We start from the raw sequence: 16,960 nt of genomic DNA on the forward strand, positions 1-16,960 counted from the left end.
ACTGTGGAGAACAGTATGGAGTTTCCTCAAAAAATAAAATTGATACTGCTTATGACCTAGCAATTCCACTTCTGGGAATTTCTCAGAAGAAACTTGAAACACTAATTTGAAAGAATATATGCACCCTATGTTCACTGCAGCATTATTCACAATAGCCAAGATTTAGAAGCAGCCCAAGTGCCCATCAGTAGATAAGTGGATAAAACAGCTGTGGCACATTTACACAATGGAATACTTCTTGACTGTAAAAAAAGAGAGAGAGAGATAAGAAGGAGGAGGAGGAGGAGGAGGAGGAGGAGGAGGAGGAGGAGGGGATCTTATCCTTTGTGACAGCATGGATAGACTGGAGAAATCATGCTAAGTAAAATAAGCCAGTCAGAGAAAAAGGAGTACCATAGGATTTCACTCAGATGTGAGATCTAATAAACAAACTAAGCTACCAAGCAAAATAGAGACAGACTCATAGATATAAAGTAGGCAGACAGCTCAGGTGGGTGGTGGGGTGAGGAGGGGTTGGGAGGAATTGAGCAAAAGAGAAAAAAGAGAAAGAATTCATGGACATGAACAAAAATAAATAAATGAACAAACAAACAAATATATAAACATAAATAGAAGGGCTTGGACCTCCCTAAGTATATGAATATAAGCCAATTTGAAGTCCATTGGGCTAAACTCCCACCAGGAAAACAGGTCTTCAATCACCAGTCAGGTTCCATGATACGCTGGGTGCACACACTGCGCCAACAGGAGCTGTGAATAAGCATGTGACTTGCTTCTTCCTGCACTTCCTCCCATTACCTCTTGCCCTTCCTCACAGTGTGTCTTGATTCGTGGTGTCTGCAGGACCTCTGCAGAGATGATAGCCCGCCTTACATTTACACAGTGTCATGCCTGACACTCACCTGTCAAGGCCCACGAGCTGGCAGGGAGCCTCCAGGCTGCCAGTGCACTCCTGACACCAAGGCCAGACCCAGCTCAATAAAATATAATAATTCAATTAAATCCCAGTATTGCTTTTCTTTTTAAAAATCTCTGTCTAGATGAACATGATAGCTTTATAGTTAAGGGGCATGAACCTGGAGCCAGGCTTCCTTAGTTAAACCCCAGCTTCTCGGCTTGTGGCCTTGGGTATAGTGCTTCCCATCTCTGTGCTCTTGTGTCCTCATCCACAAAATGGGGATGACACAAGTGGTACCTCACAGGTAGGGTTCCTGGGAGGACTAAATGACCTAACACATGCCAAGGTCATAAAAGAGTGAGTGAGATGTCTTGGAAACACTGTATATGTCATATATATATAGTCCATATGTTTATGCACATACTAGAGGCCCGGTGCACAAAATTCTTGCAGTTGGGGGGGGGTCTCTCAGCCTGGACTGCACCTTCTTGCAGTCCAGGAGCCCTCAGGGGATGTCTGACTGACAGCTTAGGCCTGCCCCCACTGGCAGTAGGACATCCTCAATGCTACTGTGGAGGCAGAAGAGGCTCCTGCCACCACTGCTGCACTCACCAGCCTGAACCCGGCTTCTGGCTGAGCAGCACTCCCCCTGTGAAGCAGTGACCTCTAGGGAGCAGCTCCTGTGTTAAGCATCTGCCCCCTGGTGGTCAGTGCATGTCATAGAAACCAGTCATTCTGCTGTAGGGCCAAACCAGCTCTCCATCAACCTCCGAGGGATCCTAGATTGGGAGAGGGCACTGGCCAGGCAGAGGGACCCCACCAGTGCACAATCAGGGCCCGGCAAGGACACAAGAAGGCTCTAGAGTAGGGGTGTCGAACTCAATCAGAGAAGGGGCCAAAATCTAAAATCCAGCCTAAATCGCGGGCCGAATGGTTTACTGAACAGTCATAAACTGTCATTGTGATGGAAACGCAGCAGACTGCAGTGATGACAGCGCGGTGCGGGCCACATTGCAAGGCCTGGCGGGACGGATTTGGCCCGCGGGCCTTGTGTTTGACACATGTGCTCTAGAGCATGTCTGGCTTGTCTCACTTAGTCCCAGTCAGCTGGACCCCAGCAGCAAGCTAACCTACCAGTTGAAGCATCTGCTTCCTGGTGGTCAGTGCATGTCATAGCAAGCAGTTGAGCAGCCATAGCATACTATTAGCATATTATGCTTTGATTGGTTGAATGGCTGACTGGACAACTGAACACTTAGTATGTTAGGTTTTTATTATATATGGTAATATATATAATAGAATCAGAGTGAGTGACATCTTGGAAGTACTATATATATAATATGTTACATATGATATATATTATATATAAATAATATATTATAATTATAATATATATGTATACCAGATATTTCCATTTTCTTTTGTGACACAAATACAATATTGTGTTAATAACGGTGGATTTATAGGGGATTTTCTTTTCTTTTGTTATATTCTTCAATTTTACAGATTTAAATGCAAATGTTGCTTTCAAATAAAAATAAGCATCAATGTGTATATTAGTACCATAGAGATAATTTTAGACTCACCAGGGTAACTGGCATATTGAGGGAGGAAGACCCTGGAAGAGTGTGCAAAAACTGGTCTCAGGGAAGATGAGTCAATTGTCAACCATCAACCAAAATACCCATCTTCCATCGGCCCGTCACTGCAGTCTCCTAACAATTTCTAACTCTTGCTTTCTGCCAGACACTGAGCTAGTGCTGGGGAGTCAAAGCTGAATAGAGCATGCATTTCCTAGGGAAGCTCAGAACAGGGAGGAGGCAAATGCAGCCACAATAACCACCGTACAATAAGCTGAAGCAGGACCGCAGGAGGTGTCGCCCAGGCCCAGAGCTCCCACAGGGAGCATCCCTTTCTGTTGGAGTGGGGGGCACTGTGGGGAGCGGCACAGAGGAGGTGACCTCCGAGGGGGAGTGTGGAACGCGCAATCAGTAGGCGCTGTGGTTCTGAGCAGACATGTAAATTGCCTCCTAATCAAATACCAGCGAGAGCAATCAACCAGGAGTAAGGAAAGTCAAAAGGGACAAAGGAGTTCTACTTCAGAAGAGTATCTTGATCTCAGATCAGAGTGCCTGGTTCCATAAAGCAATTTGTGGATGTGAAGTTTGACGGCCACAGGAATTAGGAGACATAAGTTCAAGTACTAGCTCTGCCCCTTACCAGCTGGGTAATCTTGGGCAAACCACTAAAATGCCTGACCCTCCATTCACTTTCTCATTCATCTAATAGTTATAATAACACTTTGCAAAACTGTTGGGAGCCTAAGATGAGATAATGCAAGTAAGAGACTTTAAGTGACATTAAAATAGTTGGGATGAATAAATTGTCATGGTTTTAACATAATAGAGGATATTTTGAATAATTATAGTTTAGTTTTTAACATTTATATTTAAACACTGATCGTTTAAACATCAACTGTATATGTAACACCAATTCTGCACGAATTCATAACTTGATTGGCTTCATTTATTTTTTCAGAGCCCTAAACGTATTACTAATGCAAGTGCATCAAGCTATAAAAAGAGCTAACCAATTTTTTTCTGAAATAACATGATCTTTATTTCTTGAGACACTTTGTACAAACATTAAACTGAAGATAACTGCATAAAAATGAAATGGAGGCTCATAATTGCAAACTGTTTCCGTGTCCGAAGAAGATTTAACCGCCTCCCAGGGCTGAATTGCTCCTGGTTACGGCTCTGGGCCGGGCTATAACAGTAGATCACTGAGCCGCCGCCTGTCTGCAGGTGCAGCACCAGAGGGAGCACAGCTGCGGCGCTTCTCCCGAGAACGAACTGGGCCCAAACCCGCAGCGGCCACCGGACTGAGGGGCCCGGATTGCGGAGGAAGCGGGGAGGGGCTGTGCTCCTCTCGTCCTTCTCCCTTCCTGCTTCACCCTCTCCACCTGGAGCTCTCACCGCTCCTATTTCTAGAGAAATAACATTTTTTTTTCTGTCTTTGTTTAGAGGAGGGGTTTACTCTGGCTAACCTAAAGGTGAAATGTCCTCTTGTCACCGCTCTGGGTGAACGGAACGTTTAGCTGTGGCGGGCGGTTGTAGCTGCGTCACCACCAGCCTGAGGAAGGCCCGCTGTAGCCTGGAGGCCTTTGAGGCACCTCTTCACCAGAGCTGCCCCTGGAACCCGAGGCCAGACGCCCATCCATCGGCTTATTCCTCTCCCCCACCAAAACACAGACTTGATGAACCCAAAGTTGTGTTTTGTCCAGTCGAACTAACAGCATATAGCAATGGAGCACGCATGACTGAGTTATTTCCGTTTATTCTAAAAGGCAGGAATATTTCAGGAAGACTTCATCCCTCAGCTGAGAAAAGGAGCCGCTCAGCTTTGGAGAAAGAGAGGGCGGTGTGTTTGTGAAGACACCCGTCCGCTGGTGTCTGGGCCGAGGAGGCCGTACTTGCTACTGTCGTTCTGTCTTTAAGCAGCGCCAGTTCTCACTGTACTCACCACCAGATAATAGTGTTCCACGCTGAGAAAACCTGGTTCTAGCTCCTTCTATAAGTTTCAGCCTGTTCAATGGTATCAGCTGCTCTCCTCTACGTCATGTATGTGTATGTGTATGTATTGTGTTATTCCTGCCAAGCTGGGGACAGTACAGTCTACATACCCTGACAATAAAAACAAAAACATCATTTCTCACATTTGTGTGAAGTTGACAACAGAAAACCCACGCACCTTTCACCCTCTCCAGAGTCCTTCACCTAACTGCTGTTACTAGCTGGACTTTTACTTAATCAGCTGGTAGCATATTCCTTGAAATGTCATCTTTCTGCTTTGATCTGATTTCAATCAGGGATAATTACAGCATTAAATTCTAAACCAAAGAGTAGTGGAGATCCAAGAGAAAATATAATTCAACTTATAGTTCTAAAATTGGCCTATACATTTGAAATACTAACTCACCTTAACATTAAAATCAACCTTTCTTAAAAGCTTATCTAATCAAATTTATACTAGAGGCCAGGTGCACGGGTAAGGTTCCTAGGCCTGGCCAGTGAGCAGGGCCAATCTGCAGGGCAAACAATGGGGTGATTCTGGTGGTGAAGGTGGGGGGCAGCTCCTACATTGAGTGTCTGTCCCCTGGTGATCAGTGCGTGTCATAGCGACCAGTCATTCTACTGGTTGTTCTGTCATTCGGTCGATTTGCATATTAGGGTTTTATAATATTATATAGGATAGGCTTTTGGAATTCACCATTCACAAGAAAATTATAACAAAAAGTTACCTCTTCTATTTTTAAGCCTTACTGGAAGATATGTTTATTGATTTAGAGAGAGGGGAAGGGAGAGAATGAGAGAGAGAGGAACATCAATGTGGGGAACATTGATTGGTTGCCTCCTGTATGCTCCCTGACCAGGAATCAAACCCGAAACCTTTTGTTGCAAGGTGTGACACCCCCACTCACTGAGCCACACCTACCAGGGCTTACCTTTTCTGTAGACAATTTGGCAATAAATTTGGTATGTTAATTGGAACAAGAGAATGGGAAAATATTCAGGTAAAAATGAGCTCTTAACATGTTGTGTGTGTGCATGGAGGGTGTGCTTTGTTTTGCTTTTTTAACTGAGTAATCTAACCAGAAGACTCTTGCTGAAGGCATCGTTTTGACTGCGGTGCAGGTGTCACAGGGAGGGTTTCGGTGACTGCTGGCACAGTCCAGGTCTGAGAGCACAGATGCCTAGACCTGAGGGGTACTTTGGGGAATGGAAAAGCAGAGATGGACTGGTGAGATGTTTAGAAGGAAGGATGCATAAGACTTTGTAAAGAGCTGAATGGAGGGATGGGGCAAACCAAAGAGTATTTTTAAGCTTAGGAAACTGGAGCTACTCAATTTGGGGAAAGAACAAGGGACTTGGTAGAAAGAGACATAAGAATTGCAAGGGTTTACCTGGTAAGTTACATGAAATACCCACAGTCATTACAAGCGGGGCTGCAGGCTGTGATGACTGTGGCCTCCTGCGCACCACGCCTGTGGGAACTCCGGATTCTCAGCACCAACCACGGGCCAGCCCACAGTTGTGCTCGCGTGGGGCCTGGCCAACCAACTAATAGAGATTTGGGGTCAACTTTACAAAGAAAACAAAGCTGTGAGTTTGAACAAGTAACAAGGATAGGATGCAAAGAAAGAAACTAAGGAGACCAAGTCTTGAGAAATAAATATATTGAAGAGCTGGGAGAGGTGGTGGGGAACAACTAACAACAGAGAAAAGGTTAGTAAAAAAAAATTAAACCAAAACAGAGAGAGAAAGGAAGAGAAGGGACAGATGAACAAGAACAGAATGAGAGGAGCAGGGAGGAGAGATGCTGCTTATTATTAATGTGACTGTGTGTATAGATATGCACCCAGTGAACAGGTGGATGCAAAAATTAAAAAGTTACATTTAGTGGACAAAAATAAAAAGGATTAAAGTGTTTCCTTAATAACTGAAAGTAAATAAATGAATCGTTCCTGTCATATTGATTCATCTATTGCATGTGGCAGCTCAATAAATGTTAATTGAATTAAATTAATAGCATTTGCTCAATGGTAATAAAAAATTAATTAACTGTCTGTCTTTTCTGATATTTAAGTGCATGCCCATTGGTTCTGAAATTGCTTCTAGCCCAAACATAAATTTTCTATTTTACTGACTTAAGATACACTTAATTTTTTTCCCTGAGGTACACAGTTGAGCTTCTAATTTTTGCCCTAACATTGGTGTTTTTTTCTGTTGAGAAAAATTATTTTTCCTACATTAATGTCAAGATCTATCTATAACATCCCAAATATAGTTTCACATGTTCCTTATATAGTTTCTCTGCAGAGATGTGATACCATTTTGATGTGATTCTCCTTTTAGCTTATGCTACTTTGTAATACTTTGTTACAATGTCAAATACCAGCATGAAAGATGCATTCTGGGGAAACACTGTTAGCGTTGCCTCTATAAGACAGAAGATGTCATTTACATTCACCCAGAAACTGCTTCCTTCAGATGTCAGATTCCGGGCTGAACAGACTGGGGTGTGTGTCAGATGACTTTCCAATGAGCAACAGATAGTTCCCACGAGGAAATTTAAAAAAATAAAATAAAAATATAAACAGAGATATAGGATTAAAATAACTTTATGAATGGCAGTTTAAGTTCTCCATAAAATTCTCTCAGTACAAGCCCAGTACCTCCAAATGGTTGCTGTACTTAAAATTGTCACAAAATTAAAAAGAGAATCATGTACCACTTGGCTATGTACCGTCTTCTCTGTATGTTCTCATATTTCAGTAACCTCTATCCAATTTTTTTGTTGTTGTTACTGAATTACTTTGTGTGAAGGCAATTTGAATTCCATGCAGCCTGACTGTGTGGATCATTTGAGCTGATTGTTAATTGCACCTGTAAGCACGGGGCTGCTGCACGCTCCCTACTTAGCAAGTTCCGTTACCATCAGCTCTTTCTGAGCGGCCCCTGCGCCTTGCAAAGCTGCTGTGCCTGACCGACAGGACCCTGTGTGCCAGAGGCACCTGGTGTGGCTAAGGCTGTTCCCAGAGAGGCGTGTCAGTAGGCTGTCTGCCGGGCTTCATTTTGGGTCGGGACACGTCACTGGACTCGGGGTGGGTGAGGAGGGTTTTGCTGACGTGCAGTCTTTACAGCCAGGAAGCGAGACAAAAGCTACAGACAAATCAGAGCAAAGCTTTTAGAACCCAGCAGGCCTGGGTTGAAATCCCACTTCCACCATTTGCTAAGAAAGATTCTTCAGGCAACTTATAAACTATTAATATCTGAGCCTCAGTTACACTCATTCAGCCTTTAGCTGGAGACACCAATTCATACTTTTCTCTCTGTTCAGAGAGGCTGGCAGTATCGACCTCTTAGTGTTTTTGTTAAGTAAGGTGTACAGGGTGAGGCAAAAGTAGGTTTATGGTTGTTCATATAGAAAATGCTATAGTAAGTGATAAATAATAATACAAGAATAAACTTTCACATGCTTACAACTGTAAACCTACTTTTGCCCCATTCTTCGTATGTGATTTGGTTTGCGGCCTGGGTGCTTTGCCCCCAGGAAATATTTGGCAATATCTAGAGACTTTTTTTCGTCACAACCTAGGGTGGTGGGTGTCACTGGCATGAGCAGGGAGAGGACAGGGATGCTGCCAAACTTCCTGCAGTCCCCCATCATGAACAGTGATCTGGCCCCAAATAGCACATGTTGAAGAGCCCTGAGGACTGGTGTACAGGCTATGTTTGTGATATTAGCTGGTTACTGGGCACTTTGGTACCCAAGAGAAATAAATTATTTCTAGCAGCATCCTTGTATCATTAATTTGGTGGATCTCTCTTGGGTTATAGGAAGCCAAGAGGTTCTCAGTCTGTTAAGCTAATTCTATCTCTTCAATATTTCATTAATTACTATCAACAATAGTTGTTTTTTCTGAACACTTATTTCTGCCAATCCTTTTTAGGATGAATCAAACTGCCATTAAGAGCTATAAAGCCAGCAGCATAAGGGTTGGGAATAAAAATTAAATATTGTTGAAAGCCAACGCTATTGGGAGGATCGGAAGGAAATAAAAGGGCCTAAGACAATCGTGTGTGCTGTACTGTTAGCTCCCCTTCTGTTACGAGACCTTGGAGAGCGACCGGTCATGACTGGTTTCTGAACATCACTCATGCACACAGCAGTGGCGTGTTCTCTCCCCCTCTCCACTCTCAAACGCAAAGGTCCCCTGAGGCAGGGAGTCTCAAATGTGCCTGCATGATGGAATCAACTGAGGAGCTTCAAAAATCCCCAGGGACTGCGATCTGATCTGTTGGGTGGAGTGAAGAGAAGTAAGTGGTGGCCTGAGCTTTAAAAAATGCCAAATTTTAAAAGGGTTCCCCATGTGAATTGTGCTCTGAAGACTTTTATAATTATTTTTATAATTATACTTTTATAATTATTGCACTCTTTCATTCTTACTTGTATTTTCATACAAAATTTTCTGCTCCAAAATGCTTCATTCTTTTTTATTGTTTGTTTTGTTTTTTAAAAAATGTTCAGCCACAGTTTATATTCAGTGTACAGCATAATGGTTAGACACTCATGTGTTGTACAGAGTGGTCCCTTCCCATCAGTAACTCCAGCGCCAACCTGGCGTCATAGGTAGTTGTTAATTATTGACTATATTTACATCCCTGTGACTATTTTATAACTACCAGTTGTTTTTAAAAATACTTTTTGTTCTTAGAGAAATCTAGAATGTGAAATTTTCTGCAAATGTCCATTCTTAGGATCACTAAATTGTATCTGCTATAGTGAGCTTGTGTGTGTGTGTTTTTCTTTTTTTACCTAGATACGCAACTCACAAATGACAAACATGCAGAAGAGAAACCCATTAATGCTATCGTTATCAATTCAGTATCGGAGTTCAACATCACAGATGGACCAGCCAAGGAAACTTCCACCGAGAAAAAGCTGTCAGGATCCACCACATCACTGTCCTCCCTTGAAGAATGTCAAACGAGATTTTCTTACCTCCAAACCGATACGCCAGCTCATCAGAGAGACACTGATGGTATGTTTCTCAGAACCACCCTCTCTAAATAAAGCTCCCAGCCCCCAGCCCTGTGCACGCATCACATGTGCTGTTAGGGGGGATGCTGCATGAATATTAAACAAGACGGCTTTCACTTGAGAGCCCTGGTGAGTGACACATGTCAAGGTCACTTTGCAATGATGAGGTGCTTGGCAGATGGGTTGCTCTCAAGGCTGGGAGTCAGAGGCAGGCTGCTTCGGAAGCGGTGGGGTGAGGTGCACTCGCTTTTGCTGTGGGGCTACGAAGTGGTGAAGAAAAGGGCACACTTTCTTTCCTCAGATCTGGGGCTGCTGAGGTGGAGAGGAGAAGGCAGGGTGGAGTGGCACTGACATGCTGGGACAGTATAAACGTAGGCTGCATAGAATACCGAGATGCTTACAGCAGCAACTTGCATAAAAGGGTTGGTTCCTCTAGGCCAGTGTTTCCCAACCTTCTCTCATGATGAGAATCACCTGGTGGAGTTGTTAAAACACAGATTCCCAGATCCCAACTAAGAAGTGCTAAACTAGAATTTTTGGGAACATATAGGTAAAATTGTATACTTAACTAGTGCTCTAAGACAGATTTTATAGACAGAGCACTAAGTTAGGTATGCAATTTTACCTATATGTTCTCAAAAATTCTAGTTTAGCACTTCTTAGTTGGGATTCGGGAATCTGTGTTTTAACAACTCCACCAGGTGATTCTCATCATGAGAGAAGGTTGGGAAACACTGCTCTAGGCAATATCACTTGCCAAGCATGCTGATCAGCGCAAACCTACACCACGCTGGCCCCGCACGTGACAAAGCACGTTCCGTCCGCAGAGCCTGTTTCCAACTGATTTGGAGCTAAATGGTTAGGATAGTCAAGTTTAAAGTCACGGACAACACCAAGACACGCAAACTGCACTCAGGGTAACCGTGCAGTGGCCTTTACGGGAGACATAAGCCTTTTAAGAACATTGTGTTAAGAGAAAGCTAGAAGGAGTTTCTCAAAGGAAAATTCAAACAGGTATAGTTTCTGGTCTGTAATTAAATTCATATTTACTTTTTACAAATAAGAAAAAAAAAATTAAAACAAAGTCTGTGTAAGAGGAACTTGGAATCACATCAGTTTAACTCCTGGCTCTGAAATCGTTAACTGCAAAACTGTTTGTCTGTCTGTTGCCAACTCTGAAGCTCAGCCTCTGGTGACATAACGGGCTGGTAGCAGCCCACAGAGCTTTGAAGGTGACCTGAATGACATGCGTGCAGCAGTCGGTGCAGAGCTGTCACACCATAGGTTCCGGGTGTGCTTTTATGATGATTACAGTTTTAGAAAATAGGGAAGAGAAGATTCTAACATGTCATATAGGTGGTGTCTTGTACAAACGTTGTCATGGAAGCTTTAGACCAGAAGCCACAGACCCAGCTGCCTGGTCAGCAGGAGACGCTGGGATGCCGGTGTAAACTGGAAAGAGGTGACCAGAGGGCGAGGCAGGAGAGGCAGAGGAGGAGGGAGAGGCACAGTGCCCACTAGCGCCTGGGAACTTGTTCCCTTACCAACCCCCACACAGCCCAGCAGCTCGGGCCCACGTTGGCCTGCGACTGCCAGGTCATGACCTCAAGTCCAAGATGATGCCCAAGTTTCTGGCTTTTTCAGTTTGATGCCAAGCAGGAAAACAGGCCATGCAGCAGAGGCCTCTGCATTTTGTCAGCTCGTGTCAGGGACGCCAGGGTCTTCCTCGTAAAGGGTCCTGGCCGTGTGACCCCAGAATTGGAACCCGCCCTGGTGTTCAGGCACACTGGGCAGCGCGGCGCAGGCCTCCCTGAGCCCCAGCAGGGGCGGGAGAAGGAGCAGCCTTGTGGTGCCGCACACCCCATTCTCAGGCCAGAGGGCCGCTGCACTGAAGCAGCCGCCATGCGGAGCATCTCGCATCCTCCTCAAGAGCTGAAGGGAGCCGTGGGCACCACTGGGCCGCTTCCGCAGGCCCGGGCGCAGGCCAGTGACCAGGGCGTTCTGGCTCACGGCCAGCACAGCAGCTGCCGCCCAGCCCTCCTCCCCTCCCTCCCACAGTGGCAGCCCTCCCCCACGGTGAGAGACGGTGGGACCTGGGGGGCAGAGTGCAGGAACCCAGGCCAAGGCCACACTCAGGCCGAACCACACTCCGTTACCCTGAAGGACACGCTCAGGGGAGTCAGAGCTAAGTCAGACGCTTCCCGGTGGAGCGTTTCGTGGTGATTAATTTAGGGGCAGCCGGTGGGAGCAGGTCACTCGCACAGAGGTAAATGCAGGAGCCGCTTCCAGAACCAGCGGGGACAGAGGGGAGGGCAGCACGCCCACTCCTGTGCCACGTGCGGTCCATTTCTTTTCAAACGCATAGTGAGTGCGGGGACGGTGCTTAATTGCTGATGTCCATTATTTACACACATAGCCGTCCTGCTAAACAGCACGCACAGCCTCCCAGTGCGGGTCACGGTGCACGATGGGGTTTCACAGCATTTTACGGAGGCCCCGCCGGTCCCTCCGGGACCCGGGAGGAGGCCCGGGCACCGCCCGCCTCCACAGTGTTTCTCCGTTCTGACTGCAGAAGCATCCCCGTGGGTACGAAAAGCAGGGAGACGGTGGTGAGAACACAGGCTCCCGAAAGGAATCCTGGGAGCACACCTAATTGGTGTGTAATTTTGAATCTGAGATGTCTCATCCAGGTGGAAGAGGAGATCACAAATACAAGATACCTCCAAAGAACAGTCTTAATTACACCATGGGCTACTGAGTAAAATGATTACATTTCCTCCCCAGCAAATGTCATACAATTAAATGCAGTAGTGTCACCTGATAAAGTGTTTCAATTTTATAATTATTTCAGTTCATTTGCTCAGAAAATAAAAGACATAAGCACAAATTTACTAAGTATCACCCAAATCCAGTCATTCCGGCTCCAGAGAACTGACTGGATGTTAGTTGTGCTTGTCTGAACCTAAATGGATCCTGACACGTTTAAGGAGCTGCCGGCATGGATGACGGCGGGGTGACCCGGCTGGAAGGAGCACTCAGTCATATTTACTCACACTCTGCAGTGCAGACGTTTTACAAACGGGAAGTGGGAACCAATGTGTGCACTTTCTGACCAAGACCTTCCAGTGACCGCCCAGAGCCGCTGCGAGCGAGCGAGCTTCCTGGCTCCGCCAGATTCCCCCCACATGGCCCCTGTGGCTCCCAGGCCCGCTCTCCGGATCTGAGCGGGCTCCGCGGGCCTGCTCTCTGCCTCTGTTTGAGGAGAAGAAGGGTGATTGCTCTTTTTCTGGGGTCACTCCCGGAAGAACCATCATCTTGCTGTATTGGATGGCAATTCTCAAAGCAGCAGGGGGCAGCTCCTGGGGCTGAGTGTTCCCAGCAGGCCCGCTCCTGCCACCCCAACCCGACCCTCATCCCAGCACCAGAGGAGGCCGCAGGGGACAGGGGGCAAGGCGCAGGGGCAGACCCCAAGGGGGAAGGGAGTAGGAGGAGGTCCCAGGGGTCAGGGGGCAGGGGATGCCCAGGGACCAGAGGGCATGGGGAGGTCAGGGCTGGCCCCAGGGCCAGGCTGAAAGCTGGAGGGTTCTCAGGAAGACAGGGTGTGGCCATGAAAGCAGCATTTGTGGAAACTCCTTGTAGCGGCACCTTTTCCACTGTGATCGCATGTGACTCTTTGTAACGAGGACCCGCCCACCACCACCACCAGCAGCAGCAGCAGCAAACACCCCGGAAGGGAGCCTGGCCTGGTCCCAGCAGCCGCGGCCGGTGCTCCCGTGGCCGCCCGCCCCTCCTGTGCGAAGGGACCACGCAGCGAGCCTGCGCTGCCCTGCAGCACGGGGTCAGAGGGCGTGGGGAAAAGTGTGAGCACACTTGGAAGTTGGGGAAGATCTGTTTCCAATTCATTAATGTTGCCATGTTTTCTGTTAAAGGCTCTGCCTTTTATAATCAAATAAAAAGGACTGAGAACGAACTCGCTCTATTCTCAAGTGCAAAGTAGAAGGGAGAGGAAAGAAATGCTAATTTGGCCCAAGAGGTGGGTGAAAACGTCCTTTTTTTTTTTAATAAAATGGATGGCAGACGTCAGGAGCAGGCCTCTGGCACCTGCCAACTCCCAGAGACCTGGCACCAGAACTGAGCCCGCGGCTCTGTGCCCACAGGAACTGTTAGGTCACTGCACAGACAAGTCCCTGTCCTTTCCCAGGACATGAGCCCCCTGCACCCGCCCCCTCACCTCCGAACTACCCCGAGTCTCCTCCACAAAGGATGGGGCGCAGGGGGCGCTGTCACCAGTCATGCCCCGAGGACGTCTCCTGTGCCTCCGCCTGCGGGGCAGGGGCGGTTGCTGAGTTTTTCCTGGGGGCGCCTCCTCTGTGCAGGGCTGCCTCAGCAGCAGGCTTGGTGTTGGTGACACTGGAAAGGCTTTAAGCCCAGATCTTTGATCACCAACACGCCCTGGACAGAAATGCATACGCAAAACAGAGTCTGCACTGTGCTCACTTCTGAGTTTTTGTGGGTGCTTTGCAGTGACGTAGGAGACATGGGTGAGATGATCACACGTTAGAAACCAGCTCTCGGTGAATAAAACTGCACCCTCCGGCAGAGAGAACGTCCTGTAAGGTGCGAGGGAGCGCTGCCTGCACCCACGCCTGGGGGTTAAGGTGCCGCGAAGCCCGGGCGGCCTCCACCGCTGTGTCTTGGGGAAGGGGCCGGGCCAGGAGGCAGGGCAGACAGGAGGAAGGCTCTGTCCATGTCCACCCAGGCAGGACTCACGTTGGACACAGTGTCTTGTAAAAGAAATTGAAACATTTGCTCCTTTGTAGAAAGGTTCCCATGCTCTTTCTTCTCTCTTGAGGATTGACAGTCCAGGAAGGATGAAAGGGAACATTTCCTGGGAAGCGTGTTGAGGCTGAGTGAGGGGCTCAGGGCTGCACTGCCACCGGCCAGCACGCCTCCCTCTGGCTGCACGGTTTCTGCCAAGGAGAGTCCGGAAGGCAAAGCTACTCTCTCTCTGCTGGGGAAGCCCTTCCCTTCGCCCACCAGCTATTTCCGGGCACTGACCTCAGTCACAGGACATGTCATGCGAACGCTTAGGTAGATTTCTACAAAACACCCCCATGTTTTTGGGAAATTTCTAACTAAAAAGAAAAGTTATAATTTTAACAAGAGAACTGCTACATCTTCTAACTAATTCCCTTTATGAAAACCAAAAATGTAATAACCTATAACCCATCACAGCTGTTTGGCTAGAATTGCCAATTACCTTCAAGGCCTTAGAGATACTTTTTTAGGTTTTTACAAGTCTGCATAGTAAATCTTTAGACCAATTTTCTTAAAAGGGATTGATCAGATTTATACCTTTTTGGGAATATAATGACGTATTCTTCTAATCAAGGTTTTATAGAACTGAAGGAAAACTAGAGACAAGGATTAAACAGAGAATACAATAAAATAAAACTATGGTTAGTTAAAAGTTACTGACATTAGGTTTTGAAAGGTGCTTTTCGCTTGGATTTGAATACAGGTGTGGAGAGTGCATGGGAATCCACACCAAACAAATAAGAAAGCCTTGCGACCAAATCGGAGAAGTTTGTAGTCTTTCCCTGTCCCAACCCTAACTGCTCCTGAACCATCCCTGCTCCGAGGACCTGCTGGTCTCCAGACGGCTGTGTGGCTCCCAGCAGCTCCGCATGCCCAGTGAACAGAGGTCAGAGGTGACAGGCTCTAAATGAGCCGATTGTGTGGGATCAATAGGAAACGCTCAGGAAGCCAATAAGCCCTCATTAAGGAGAGGGTGCCTGGGGGGGGGGGGGGAGCCTCAGACAGCACGGGGCCCGCCGGCCTGCCGCCCGCCGCGGACAGGAGCTGAGAAGGGCGGTGAGCTACCACGGCCATGGCCACACCAGCCCTCCACACCACTGCCCTGCGCCCTGCTCACTGTCTTTTCCTCCTTTGCACAGAGGAGTGCGCCTCCCTCATCCTCACCTGCCTCTTCTGCCAGTTCTGGGACTGCCTCCTGAGGCTCCCGGACACGTGTGAGACGGTGTGCACCAACGCGTGCTGCCCCTCCCACCGCTACCAACACACCTCGGACGAAGGCCACTCCCGGAACGACTGCAACTGCAACTGTGACATGGACTGCAGCCTGTTTGAGTCCTGCCACGAGACCGGCGAGTGCCTGGAGCTGGCCATGGAGATTTCAGAGATCTGCTACCGCTAGCCGGAGGGCCTGCCCGCGGAGCCTGGGAAGTCAGCAGGGCCCTCCAAGATCGTCTTCCAAATTCCACACCCGCACGGCTCGCTGAAGACTAAGATGCTGATCGCATGCGATGAGCACGGCCTAAGTCCCTCCTCCACGCCCTGGGCAAGAGATGTGTCCCAGCCACACAGCATGCTGACCGCTGTGCTCGTGCGCTCGCTGCTTGCCGCATGAATGTGACTTCACTCACAGACTCGGGACAAATTAGTGCATTCTTTACCATTGACACATGTTAGCTCATCTTTCTAATGGACTCATGCATAAACATTATGCATTGTTGGTTATTATTAATAATGTATTGCATAACATCATTTTGTAATTAAAAATTTATTTATACGATCTCTTAAAATTCACTTATCTGTACAGTTTAGGTAGGAAAGGGAATTACATAAATTAGAAACCATGTCCCCGTAATTACAGCAGATGTCTGGGAGCACCTCCAGTGGATTTCGAGCATGATGTCCTCTGAGGGAGCCGGTGGCTCTAGCCCGTGTTACTCCATGTGCAAGGCGGTGGCCTCGCCAGTGACACGTGTTCTTAACTCCTTTTATCCAGTGAGTGGAAATGGGAATTCTGTGCAAGTTTCAAGAAAATGGCCCAGATCATCGATTCCTCGTTTCCTCCTTTCTGTTTGTCCGGTCCCACGGGTAACGGGACATTAAAACAGAATCAGCTCGCTTTGCTGACCCATTTGCACGGGTGCCGAGGGGCTGACTACCTGGTTTCCCAAATCAGCAAGTGCTTTCAAAAGCATCGTGTTCTCTCCTGATGAAGTTTAAGGTAATTAAGAATTACGCTGAGCGCCTCCACACACTTACAGATTTCCAAAGAGGATTTGTGTGGCCCTGCCGTGTGGCTCAGGGTGCGCTGCCCTGCAAGCTTTCAGCTGGACTCCCGGCTGCACCTGCCCGGCTCCCGGGCGGGTGTGCCGGAGGCAGCTCTTCACATGCTCTCACATCCGTGTTTCCTTCTCGCCCGCTCCCTGCCTCTCTCTCTAAAATATCAATTACATTTTTTTAAAAGAGATTTTATGTAAATTAGAATGTACTTTTCAAATCAACCAGATTATTTTTGGGGGAAACACATCTAGGTTGAAGTTACACTGGACTTGTTCTGTCTCCGGCAGGCATGGCATGGCTCATTGCTGTGTTCTTATGTATTCCGGGGAGATGCTGCACTGTACTTATTGGACATAAAAA

General features: G+C 47.4%; 1 protein-coding gene across 1 annotated transcript in view; it reads left to right on the plus strand.

Moving 5' to 3' along the window:
• Positions 1-15,746, plus strand: part of MDFIC2 (MyoD family inhibitor domain containing 2) — a 111,550-nt gene extending 95,804 nt beyond the window's left edge. The window contains exons 3-4 of the mRNA XM_045578938.1: positions 9,285-9,506; positions 15,463-15,746. Of these exons, the coding sequence (XP_045434894.1) occupies positions 9,285-9,506; positions 15,463-15,722 (482 nt within the window). The 3' untranslated portion in view covers positions 15,723-15,746. The remainder of the gene's footprint in view (positions 1-9,284; positions 9,507-15,462) is intronic.
• The last annotated feature ends 1,214 nt before the right edge of the window (positions 15,747-16,960 follow it).

Source organism: Pipistrellus kuhlii, unplaced genomic scaffold (assembly GCF_014108245.1).
Source record: "Pipistrellus kuhlii isolate mPipKuh1 unplaced genomic scaffold, mPipKuh1.p scaffold_m20_p_11, whole genome shotgun sequence".
In the NCBI taxonomy this organism is placed as follows: Eukaryota; Metazoa; Chordata; class Mammalia; order Chiroptera; family Vespertilionidae; genus Pipistrellus; species Pipistrellus kuhlii.